Here is an 11,968-nt window from a genome sequence, read left to right as displayed (position 1 = left end):
AAAATTATATTCTGAACAGTGCAGCCCCTATTGCTTCTGAGGGTGACAGGGAAATCACAAAAGTTCTGCAGCTGAGCCCTGTGGCAGAGGAATGAACAAACCGGCTTCTGTGTAGGGACTCACGGTGGGGTGCGCCCCCCAGCTCTGTCAAGCCGGGGCATCTCCCCCCAGCCCGCCCCCGCCTACCCTCCCCAGGATAGCGGCGTTCCCAGGCGCCAAGCAGTGTGGAGAATTGCGCCACGCCCTCCCCCTTTCAGGCCGAGGCAGCGGCAACAGCAGCTCTGGGGCTCTCTCCAGCTCGGGCCGCAGGGCCCTTGGGCCAGATCCGGGCCGACCCGGGCCTGGGAGGGCGGCGGGGGCCGAGACCAGGCGGCGGGCGCTGGCACGCGCCGGGCAGCTTTGAAGCGCCAGGACCAGCCGGGCCGGGGCGTCCTCCATGCGACTCTCTCCGAGCTTGGGGCGGTGGCGGCCCAGTACAAAGGCACCGCGGGGTGGGCGGGCGGCGCGGCCGGGCACAAAGGGGGCAGCCGAGTGTTAAGAGCATTGTGTGGGCCCCACAAAGCGGCGCCCGCGCCCGCCCCCGCCCTCTCGGGGCCAAACTCCGGGCGCCCCGCCGGGCGCGGACTTCCAGCTGCTGCACATCTGCACAGAGGCCTGGCGCGCGCCGCGCCCCGGCGGGCCTCCCCCTCCCCGCGTTCTCGAGGTGCGGGGCAGCGGGGCAATTTGTCCTCTAATTACACTCCTTCCCTATAAACCGCCGCCCGCGCCTTTCAACTCGAGGGCATTAGCAAACCAATGGCCCTCCGCGCAGCTCTCGCGGCCCGCAGCTGGGTGCCGGGCCCGCCCCCTCTCCTGAGTCCAGGCCGCCATTAGAGGGGCCCCGGGGCTGCCCCCGCCCGAACCCCGACACCCGCCGTTCCCAGGGCCACCACCCCTAGCAAGCCCGTCCCCTGGGATTCCAGTCGCACTGGGTGGGGCCGCTCACGTGGATAGCTTAGTGTTTCTTAAGCAGTGGAAAATTGACCGCAAAATGCGCTAATTCGCAATGTTCTGCTTTGGCTGCGGCAGGCGAGGCCCGCCTTAAGGCCTGGGCGGAATTCTCAGGCGTCGCTCCGCCCTGGTCCACTGAATGGACTTCCGCCTCCGCTGCTCCCCGACCCCAACCCCGACACTGCCTGCCGCGCCCCCTGTCCTGTGGCCCGTTTTCGGTCAGTGGTCTCCCCTTCTGGAATGATCCCCCTACTTTCTGGCGCCCCCACCCGTGGCTCCTCCATCACAAACAGCCTCCTTGGCCCGCTACTCGCCTTACATTGGCCGGAGGTCGCGCAGGATCAAGGTGGGGAGAGATCTTGGTGCGATTCCACCCTCCCCTTTTCCGAGCTCTGAGCCGAGTTTCTCCCCACCATCGCCACTTTACCCTCACTTCTTGCTGTTATCTCTGGGCAGCCTCTTCCCCTACTAAGTTAAAGTCATTGTGCTTTGCATCTGACAAGGTCACTGGGAAAGACAGCAGACTAGTCTCTACAGGGACCCTTCCCGGAAACCCAGGCTGAAGACTCGGGGTCCACCCTCCACCCCAGCCTGTCACGCTGATTACAAGCCCTGAGTCTGGGTATCCTAGCACAGCCTCAGGCAGGCCTGCCTCCAAAGGTGCTCACAGAGACCAGGAGGTATTTTCAGAGCTGGAGGGGGAGTGGCAGTGGGTTCACCCTGTCCTCTGAGGGCAAGCAGGACAAAGCGCTCTCGCTCTCGGGCTGCCAGGAAGGGCATGGACCAACTTAGAAGCGGGGCTTACGCAAGCTGGGATGTAGGCCACCAACTCCCTTTCCATCTTTAGCATCTGGGGTCCCCAAGGCGGCCTGGAAAGGAGCACAGGTCCAGGAGGAGAAGTGGGGAGACCCAGGCCCCCCTCTGCTCATTCAAGGAAAAAAACTTCCTTCTTTAACTTCTGAGGGCTCTTAGAGCCTCCAAGGCTGCTCAGGGCCCCCTCCTGTCTCATGTTGGGGAATTTAATGCAGAAAGTGACAAGTGTCTGTGCCACCCCTTCCCTTATTTGGTTTTCTTGAGTTTGAAAAAAAAAAAAGAACATTATGTCAGGTCTGGAACCAAGTAGGGAGAGGTTTTCGGGCCCCAGCATCCCATCCCAGAGGATAGCCGTGTGGCTCCATGTGGCAACCCCTTCCCTTCTGCACTTCCAGGGGTTTGAACCAGTGCTAACTGGTGAGTGCTGCACAGGCTACTGTGGATGCAGGTGACTGGAGGGAGAAATCTGTTGTCCCCCTCTGCAGATGCATTTCAAAGTGAAAGGAAGTGATTGCTCCATGTAATTAACTATTGGGACACACAGCAAAAGCTCTGAAATGACTCAGCCAATTGTCTCCAGATGCGGTTGGAGAGGCTGCGATTGTTTAACTCTCTTTAGCTGTGTTGGGGCTCCCAATAGCCCAGCAGACAAGGGCCCTTCAGAGGACAAAGGCCGGGACTCCAGTGAGTGCATCAACGCTGACCTGGCCCAGCTCGGGGAGAGTGAATTCAGAAAGACCCCGATTGCCCGGCCTTTTGTGTTTCTCTCCAGCTGGCTCTAATCTTTAAATATTTACCCGGCCCCTTTGTGCATATATGACTTGTGCACTTTGGGCTGACGGTGCTCATAAATTACATATCGTTTACCTGTTTTCCAGCCTAGAGAGAGGGAGCTTTCATTCCTTTAGCCTGGAATGGCCAGAGGAGGGGAAAGAAAACTTTTGGAAGACAGGGATTCCCTCCTGGGAAGAGCTTCGGCCACACTGGACAGGCCCCTCCCTGCGGCCCTCCCAGCCTCCATATGGACAGTGGATGGAGCAGAGGCCTGTGAATGACTGGGAGCTGCAGGGACCGACTCTCTTAAAAAAATCACCAACCTGGCCAGGCATGGTGGCTCACACCTGTAATCCCAGCACTTTGGGAGGCTGAGGCTGGTGGATCACGAGGTCAGGTGTTCGAGACCAGCCTGGCCAACATGGTGAAACCCCGTCTCTACTAAAAATACAAAACTTAGCCGGGTGTGGTGGCAGGTGCCTGTAATCCCAGCTACTTGGGAGGCTGAGGCAGGAGAATCGCTTGAACCCAGGAGGCAGAGGTTGCAGTGAGCTGGGATAGTGCCACTGCACTCCAGCCTGGGCAACACAGTGAGACTCTGTCTCAAAAAAAAAAATAAATAAATAAAAATAAGCCTAATTTCATCTCGGCCTGGAGTTTAACTTGGAAATAGCACAATGGTTCTCAGGGTTCTCTAAAACAGGAGGTATCCACACTCGGGCCCAGGAAATAAAGCCACCTCAGCCTGTGGGCGGATGGCAGGAGGGGGAGGGAAGGGGGAGGCTGCAGAGGGACCTTCCTGCATGAGAAAGGGCTCCCTTTGTGCCTGCCTCGAAAGCTCCTAGAACAAAACACATTCAAATGCTTATTTACAAGAAAAGTCAAGCAAGGCATCCCAGGCAGAGCACTTTTCCCTTTTTTTCTTATATTTTTGTAGGTGTGTTGTCCCCAAGCATGGAGGGCTAGGTGCACAGTGGGTCTGTTTTAACAGATTGCTTTCCTCTGTGGCGGGAAAGCAGGTCCCTGCGTGGGGTCTGCGTGTTTCTGTGCATCTCCATGTGTGTGTTTCCCTGTGTCTATGTGCGGCCCTCTGCATGTGACTTTGTTTCTCCGTTTTGATGCCTGTGTGTGCGTAGATCTGCTTCCTCTCCTTTCTCCTCCATCACTGCTCTGTGAACCCCGGGCCCTGACAGATTCGGCAACTCCAGCAACTTCTGAGAATTCTTCTTCCCTGGAGTCCGGCCCCACCTGGGAGGAGACTGCTGCCTCTCCCTTCTTTCTCCCTTCTCCAAAATGAGGCTGATGAAGAGGGAGGGGCCAAGGGGAGGTGATGGGCAGAGGAGAGAGCATTGCTGTGGTTCTCCAGTCTGGTTACATATTACTCTACAACCCTGAGTGGCAACAGTCCCTGGGGGTAAATCAGGGCTATCATACATTGAGGAGAGCGGAAGCCAGGGAGGGCTTCCCAGGCACAGTGGGTTTTGGCCCCAGGACCAGCTCACTTCCAGGGGTGAAGGTGCGATGAGTGCCCTCTGGTGGTCCTGAGGCGTCCTGGTGCAGAGGGAGATGTCCTGAGTCTGTGGGAGACCACAGGAAACTGGCGGCAGTCACAGGAGCTCTCAGCTCCCGGGAACATTCACATCCAGGCCTCCTTCCCATGTGGCACTGCAGCTGGGTGACTTTGGTTTTTAAAACATTAAATCTCTTTTCAATTCCCATCCACCAAGTTTAGCAAGTTTTCTGAGCACCGTTTAAAGATGGTACTGGAGCTAGGCGCAGTGGAGCATGCCTGTAGTCCCAGCTACTCAGGAGGCTGAGGCAGGAGGATGGCCTGAGCCCAGGAGTTTGAGGCTGCAGTGAGCTATGATCTCGCCACTGCATTCCAGCCTTGGCAACAGAGTGAGGCCCTGTCTCAAAAAATCAATAAATAAAATAAAGTGGTACTGGGCTTTACAGAACAAATACCAATCTGTGCCAGAGAAATAAGGATCCCCACTGTACAGGAAACAGAGGCGCATAGAATGGATTTGCCAAGGTCACAAAGCTAGGCTGCAGAGGTGAGGGGTCTGATATTCCGGCCCAGGCTCTCCATCCAGCTTCCCAGGTACCAAAGCTCCTGCCAGGACCTGCAGGGACAAGAGTGGAGAGGTGAGGGGCTCAGATGCAGGGCTCACAGACCGCCTGCCTCTCTCGCTGACCCACCACTTGGTGCCAGCCTCCCCGAGGGCCTGTCCCCATCCCTTCTCAGCCTTGCTCCCTCCCGCCACTGTGCCTTTCAAACGCCGAGCCCTCACTCCCTCCTTGATCTCATTTCCAATGGAGGGCAGGCTGTCCATCCCCGAGGGCCCCAAGGCCTAGCTCTGGCATCTGTTCCTCGCAGCCTCCTCGCCCTGCCGCCCTCCAAGCTGAGGGCCTCCCCTGGGGTTCCTCTTTGCTCCCCATCCTTGCTCTCCTTCTGCCCCCACTCCCACCCCTGCAGAGTTTATTCCAGTTGTTCACTTACTGGCTTTTCTCCTCCAGTGCAGCTCTCTGAGCTACCTGAGGTGAGAGAATTTACTCTTTAAAAAGTAAAGAACAACTTCTGATTATAAAACTAATCTATGGGCCGGGCGCGGTGGCTCATACCTATAATCCCAGCACTTTGGGAGGCCGAGGCGGGTGGATCATGAGGTCAGGAGTTTGAAACCAGCCTGGCCAACATGGTGAAACCCCGTCTCTACTAAAAATACAAAAAAATTAGCTGGCCGTGGTGGTAGGCTCCTGTAATCCCAGCTACTCAGGAGGTTGAGGCAGGAGAATCACTTGAACCCGGGAGGCGGAGGTTGCAGTGAGCCGAGATTGCGCCATTGTACTCCAGCCTGGGCAACAAGAGCAAAACTCCATCTGAAAAAAAAAAGTAATCTATGTTCATTTTAGGCAGTATGGAAACTGCAAAAACACATAAAGACAATAAAAATCACCAAGAGTGCCACTACCTAAAGATAGGCCGGGGTAGTGGCTCATACCTGTAGTTCCAGTGCTTTGGGAGGTTGATTGGAGGATCGCTTGGGCCCAGGAGTTCCAGACTGCCGCACTCCAGCCTGGCAGACACAGTGAGACCCTGTGTCTAAAAAAGAAAAAAAGAAAAAAAAGGTACATGCCGGGCGCGGTGGCTCACGCTTGTAATCCCAGCACTTTGGGAGGCCGAGACGGGCGGATCATGAGGTCAGGAGATCGATACCACGGTGAAACCCCGTCCCTACTAAAAATACAAAAAGTTAGCCGGGCGTGGTGGCGGGCGCCTGTAGTCCCAGCTACTCGGAGAGGCTGAGGCAGGAGAATGGCGTGAACCCGGGAGGCGGAGCTTGCAGTGAGCCGAGATTGCGCCACTGCACTCCAGCATGGGCGACAGAGTGAGACTCCATCTCAAAAAAAAAAAAAAAAAAAAGGTACATATATAGTCGGCGTTATACCATTTTGGCTGATAGCTCGATCATTTTCCCAGGGTCAGATACCTGCCCTTTTTCCCCAAGTGAAGTCAGGATCACACCGAAAAGCTTTGCCTCCTGCTATTTAAAAACCTAATATAGGCCGGACGCAGTGGCTCACGTCTGTAATCTCAGCACTTTGGGAGGCCGAGGCGGGCGGATCACGAGGTCAGGAGATCGAGGCCATCCTGGCTAACACGGTGAAACCCCGTCTCTACTAAAAATACAAAAAAAAAAGCCGGGCGCAGTGGCGGGCGCCTGTAGTCCCAGCTACTCGGGAGGCTGAGACAGGAGAATGGCGTGAACCCAGGAGGCGGAGCTTGCAGTGAGCCGAGATCGCGCACTGCACCCCAGCCTGGGCGACAGACCGAGACTCCGTCTAAAAAAAAAAAAAAAAAAAAAAAAAAGAAAACCTAATATATCCTGAGCATTCCCATCACCGTCGAGCCTTGTTCCACAACAGGAATTGAAGCGGGCGGTGGTCCTGTCGCATGGATGCCCAGGTGCCGTTGTCCAGGCCGCTTTCCAGGGACCCGCAGAGGGAGGGTGGGAGGTCGCCGCACTCGGCCGAACCCGCACCCCAGGGCGTCTGGTTTTCGGGGACCACGCAGGGCCGGCGAGGGTGCGGCCGTTTCAAACTTTTTTTTTTGAGATGGAGTGTCACTCTGTCACCCAGGCTGGAGTGCAGTGACACAATCTCGGCTCACTGCAACCTCCGTCTCCCTGGATCAAGCAATTCTCCTGCCTCAGCCCCACCAAGTAGCTGGGATTAAAGACGTGCGCCACCACGCCCAGCTAATTTTTGTATTTTTAGTAGAGACGGCGTTTCCCCATGTTGCCCAGGTTGGTTTCGAACTCCTGACATCAAATGATTCGCCAGCCTCGGCCTCCCAAAGTGCTGGGATTACAGGCGTGAGCCACCGCGCCCGGCTTGTTTCAAACTTTACATTGCTTCTTGGGACAGGAACCTCCTGAGTTTGGGACTAAGTTTGAACAGAGGATGGCGGCTACTTCTCCCACCCTCTCCCGGCCCCCACCCGGCACAGAGTCGGGCTCAGAGCCCGGATGTCCCCGGGGAGCGGGGCGGAGCGGGGCGGGGCGGGGCGCTCCCGCCAAATTCCGGGCAGCAACAGGGCGGGCCGGAGTTCTCGCGAGAACTGGCAGGCGGCGTGCAGCTCCGGGCAGCGGCCCTTCCCGGGCCGGCGTCGGTGGCACAGTGCGCAGGCGCGGCCGGCGCGTTTCCCCGCGCTACAGCCGGCGCCGCCGCCCGCTCGTCAGCCGCCCGGCGCAATGGCTGGCTGCGCGGCGCGGGCTCCGCCGGGCTCCGAGGCGCGTCTCAGCCTCGCCACCTTCCTGCTGGGCGCCTCGGTGCTCGCGCTGCCGCTGCTCACGCGCGCCGGCCTGCAGGGCCGCACCGGGCTGGCGCTCTACGTGGCCGGGCTCAACGCGTTGCTGCTGCTGCTCTATCGGCCGCCTCGCTACCAGGTGCAGGCCGGCGGGGGCCGGCGGGGGCCGGCTGGGCCGGTGGGGCGGGCGCGGGTCCGCTTGGCGCGGCGCGTGGGCACCTTTCTCCCCGGGCCCGCAGTGGCCTCCCACGCGCGCGCTCTTCATCCGCGAGTTCAGGTCGCAGAAGGGGACCCTCTCTCTCCGGGCCCGGGCGCCCTGCACCCGAGGAGTGGGTGTTAAATTGCAGCTTGTGCAGCTCAGCAGGTGCGCGTGGGGTGGGAGTGAGCGAGCCCGCGAGTGCTTTTATGTAACTTAAAGTGCAGAGACCTACCTGCTGCCCTGTCTCAGGTCAAAGGCCCCGCAGTGACGTGGGTGGGGCTGGGCGCACAGGCCCGGGTGCCCTGACCTCATAAACTAGGCTTAAGCAGTTTTCCTACAGCCCTGAATAATAATCGCGAATAATAATAATAATGGCAGCTAAAATTTAGGGAGTAGTTAGTCTTAAGTGTTTTACGTGGGTAATCGTTACTGCAGTCCTAAAAGGTAGGTACTGTTATCCCCTTGGTATAGATGGGGAAGCAAGCTCAGAGAGATTAAATAACTTGGGAGGCCACACAGCCAGAGAGGGGTGGGTGCAGAATTTGAACCCAGGTCGCCCACTTCTCCCTTTCAACCTCGGCAAATCGGCTCTATCTGCCTGCCTGTGGCTTGCCTATTCCGGGAAGGTCAGCAGCCCAGATCTGTACTCTGAGGACTGCGAGTGACTGAGCTTCTCTTGGGTTCCTTTCAGATAGCCATCCGAGCTTGTTTCCTGGGGTTTGTGTTCGGCTGCGGCATGCTGCTAAGTTTTAGCCAGTCTTCTTGGAGTCATTTTGGCTGGTAAGAATTCCTTCGGAAATACTGGTTTTCAGGCGAGGGTGGACAGATCAGAGGGTCAGTGGTGGCATTTCCTCATCCCTGTCTCATCTGTGACCGGCAGAAGGCTGTACAGGGTTCTCTGGAAACGAAGTCTCCTGGCTTCCCCCTAGTCGCTCACATTTCAGCCCTTGTGATTTCGTGCCTGTGGGTTGATTGTGAATCAGGCAGAAACAGATCTCCCCCAAAGGTGCTGTCATCCGCAGCTGTGGTGACAGCATTCAGTAACGTGAGCAGCCCTTCCCGGAAGGAGTGCAGGTCCTCGGTGGCGGGCAGGGGCAGGGCTCTGGCTTGTCTTCATAGCCCTTTTTCATCTCTAATTTCTATTAGGTCACATCTAGTGCATCCCCACAGCCATTGTAGGATTTTTCCCTACACTATGATTTCAGTCCCTTGAGCCTTCTAGTCTGACCTGGATATGAACCAGTGGCTTCAAGGTAAAAAGTTTTATCTCCTCTTATCAATATTTTGAGCCATCTAATCCTTCTTTGCCGGAATTATTTCAGTTTTGTTAAATTTTGTATCCGACATACATCACTCCTTTATGTTGTTATCTCCCTCTTTCATGTTTTATTGTGTGTAGTGTCATTTTTAAAGGACAGAAGGGCCCATAATGCCTCTGTGACCTATGGGTTTGTTTTGCCTGTGACATTTAAAAACAGTCCCTTGCCCGGCGCGGTGGCTCACACCTGTAATCCCAGCACTTTAGGAGGCCAAGGTGGGCAGATCACGAGGTCAGGAGTTCAAGACCAGCCTGGCCAAGCCAGGAGTTTGAGACCAGCCTTGCCAACGTAGTGAAACCCCGTCTCTACTAAAAATACAAAAATTAGCTGGGCGTGGTGGTGGGCACCTGTAGTCTGAGCTACTTGAGAGGCTGAGGCAGGAGAATCGCTTGAACCTGGGAGGCGGAGGTTGCAGTGAGCCGAGATCACGCTGTTGCACTCCAGCCTGGGCGACACAGCCAGACTCTGTCTCAAAAAAAAAACAAAACAAAAAGAAAAACACCAGAAACAAAAACAGCCCCTTAAAAACTCCACTTTTTGCAAACCTGAGGTAGTAGATGCTGCAGATGGGTACCTGTGTCCACTATCAGACAGGTGAGAACAGGGCCTCATAGACTTAGGGACAGCTCAGGAGACCCAGATCTGCACTTACGGTTAACTTGGTTCTCTTGTCCCAACTTAACTCTCTTTTTGTCTTTAAATAGGTACATGTGCTCCCTGTCATTGTTCCACTATTCTGAATACTTGGTGACAGCAGTCAATAATCCCAAAAGTCTGTCCTTGGATTCCTTTCTCCTGAATCACAGCCTGGAGTATACAGTAGCTGCTCTTTCTTCTTGGTTAGAGTTCACACTTGAAAATATCTTTTGGCCAGGTTAGTGTGCCTTATGTCCCCCTCTGGAGGGGAAAAGGGTGGCTCCCATTCAGGCTGAGGACAGTGACATTGATTCACCTTTCAGGTCTAATCTCCCCCAAGCGATTTTCCACAGACCTCTATCCTCACTAAGCTATTTATAAAGGATGAGCTCCGCTCATGAATTCTGCCTCTGGATTTTGACTCGAGGACGTGCTGACCTTTTGCTTTAAAGTTTGCATCACATAGTGCACCATCTAATGTGAAGTCCCAACCTTGGGTAGTTGTGATTCTAATTTTATAATCAGATGATATTTAGATGTTTCATGTAAGAGTTTACTGGCTGGGCATGGTGGCTCACGCCTGTAATCCCAGCACTTTGGGAGGTCGAGGCTGGTGGATCACAAGGTCAGGAGTTCAAGACCAGCCTGGCCAATATGGTGAAACCCCGTCTCTACTAAAAATACAAAAAAGCCGGGCGTGGTGGCGGGTGCCTGTAATCCCAGCTACTCGGGAGGCTGAGGCAGGAGAACTGCTTGAATCTGGGAGGCGGAGGTTGCAGTGAGCTGTGATTGTGCCACTGCACTCCAGCCTGGGTGACAGAGCGTGACTCCCATCTCAAAAAAAAAAAAAAAAAGTTTACTAACAAGGTCAGGTGCAGTGGCTCACGCCTTTAATCCCAGCACTTTGGGAGGCCGAGGTGGGTGGATCACATGGGGTCAGGAGTTTGAGACCAGCCTGACCAGCATGGTGAAACCCCGTCTCTACGAAAAATGCAAAATTAGCCGGGCCTGGTGGTGCATGCCTATAATCCTAGCTACTTGGGAGGCTGAGGCAGGAGAATTGCTTGAACCCAGGAGGTGGAGGTTGCAGTGAGCTGAGATTGTGCCACTGCACTCCAGCCTGGGCAATGAGAGTGAGACTCCGTCTCAAAAAAAAAAAATTTACTAACAAAAGCCTCCATATGTGGAATGCACTCTGAAATTGAATGTCTCACAGCCAATGAAATGAAATAGATGTGGCTCCTGAGATTCAGGGTGGAAACCTTGGACCCTTCTTTGCTTCTCTTAGCTGTACTTGTCCCCAAATGAAGGACTGAGCATGTGGCCGGGGGTCGTGAACCAGAGAGCCCATCAGCTGTAGCAAGAGAGCATCTCTTTACCATGATGCTTTCATTGTGCTTATTGGTGTTTTAAAGTAAACCGATGAACAGCACAACTTAGGGGAGTGTGTTTTCTTATGAAATTTTAATGCGATGACAAATGCTGATTGCCCACGAGCACATTTTCTGTTTCTGTCTTCGGGAAAATAGGTTAATTTTAAGCAGTGTGAAGGGGAGTCCAGCAGGCCAGTGTTTTCACTCCCTGTGCGTCGTTGATGTCTCTCTCCTACAGAACTGAAGCAGATCACCTGGCTTAGTGTCACAGGGCTGCTGATGGTGGTCTTCGGAGAGTGTCTGAGGAAGGCGGCCATGTTTACAGCTGGCTCCAATTTCAACCACGTGGTGCAGAATGAAAAATCAGATACACATACTCTGGTGACCAGTGGAGTGTACGCTTGGTTTCGGCATCCTTCTTACGTCGGGTGGTTTTATTGGAGTATTGGAACTCAGGTATAATATTAAATTTGACACTGCTTTCCTTTTTTTTTTTTTTAGTAACGTTTTAAACGTGATATAATTCACATAGCATAAAAGTTACCATTTCAAAGTATACAATTAGTGGTTTTCAGTGTATTCCTGAGGTTGTTGGTCTCCTTTAAATAATAGGTACATGTTCTTCTTGGCGTGTTTCAAGTGATAATTTTAAAAACTCAAGAGAACTAATGTAGTCCGTAATGCTTTTCACTATGTGCCCAGAACCTGGGTGCGTAAGTCCTTGGTGATTCTTGGTGCTGTTAGCTATCTGCTGTATGCCTTCATCCTGTTTCTGCCTCTGTTTTCTTTTTCCCTTTTTTTTTTTGGTAGAGACAGGGTCTTACTATGTTGCCCAGGCAGGTCTCAAACTCTTGGCCTTAAGTGATCCTCCCACCTCAGCCTCGCAAAATGCTAGCATTATAGGCATGAGCCATTGTGCCTCTCCCTTTCTCTGCCCCTTCAACCTATTAATAGATCGGAAACACCCCAGAGGGGCTGAGGACAGAGATGGGGCTTAGGGAAGGGAGTGCCCTCTGCCACTCATGTGGCAGCTTGGCTGGTTTTCATCAGA

General features: G+C 54.4%; 1 protein-coding gene and 1 long non-coding RNA gene across 2 annotated transcripts in view; one reads left to right on the top strand and one right to left on the bottom strand.

Annotated features, from left to right (window-relative positions):
• Positions 1–3,492: 3,492 nt before the first annotated feature.
• LOC115833052 lies at positions 3,493–7,004 on the bottom strand. Its single transcript, XR_004028495.1, has 5 exons — positions 6,908–7,004; positions 6,072–6,261; positions 5,583–5,683; positions 5,081–5,115; positions 3,493–4,703 (listed from the first exon to the last, which is right to left on the bottom strand). It is a non-coding gene; the product is annotated as an uncharacterized LOC115833052 (long non-coding RNA).
• Positions 7,005–7,213: 209 nt separating this feature from the next.
• ICMT (isoprenylcysteine carboxyl methyltransferase) overlaps positions 7,214–11,968 on the top strand; it is a 15,146-nt gene continuing 10,391 nt past the window's right edge. The window contains exons 1-4 of the mRNA XM_003281614.3: positions 7,214–7,529; positions 8,281–8,369; positions 9,613–9,782; positions 11,156–11,373. Of these exons, the coding sequence (XP_003281662.1) occupies positions 7,335–7,529; positions 8,281–8,369; positions 9,613–9,782; positions 11,156–11,373 (672 nt within the window). The 5' untranslated portion in view covers positions 7,214–7,334. The remainder of the gene's footprint in view (positions 7,530–8,280; positions 8,370–9,612; positions 9,783–11,155; positions 11,374–11,968) is intronic.

The sequence above is a fragment of the Nomascus leucogenys genome, chromosome 24 (assembly GCF_006542625.1).
Source record: "Nomascus leucogenys isolate Asia chromosome 24, Asia_NLE_v1, whole genome shotgun sequence".
Lineage (NCBI taxonomy): Eukaryota > Metazoa > Chordata > Mammalia > Primates > Hylobatidae > Nomascus > Nomascus leucogenys.
The sequence above is the reverse complement of the archived record's forward strand: the minus strand, read 5'-3'. Positions and strand labels throughout refer to the sequence as shown.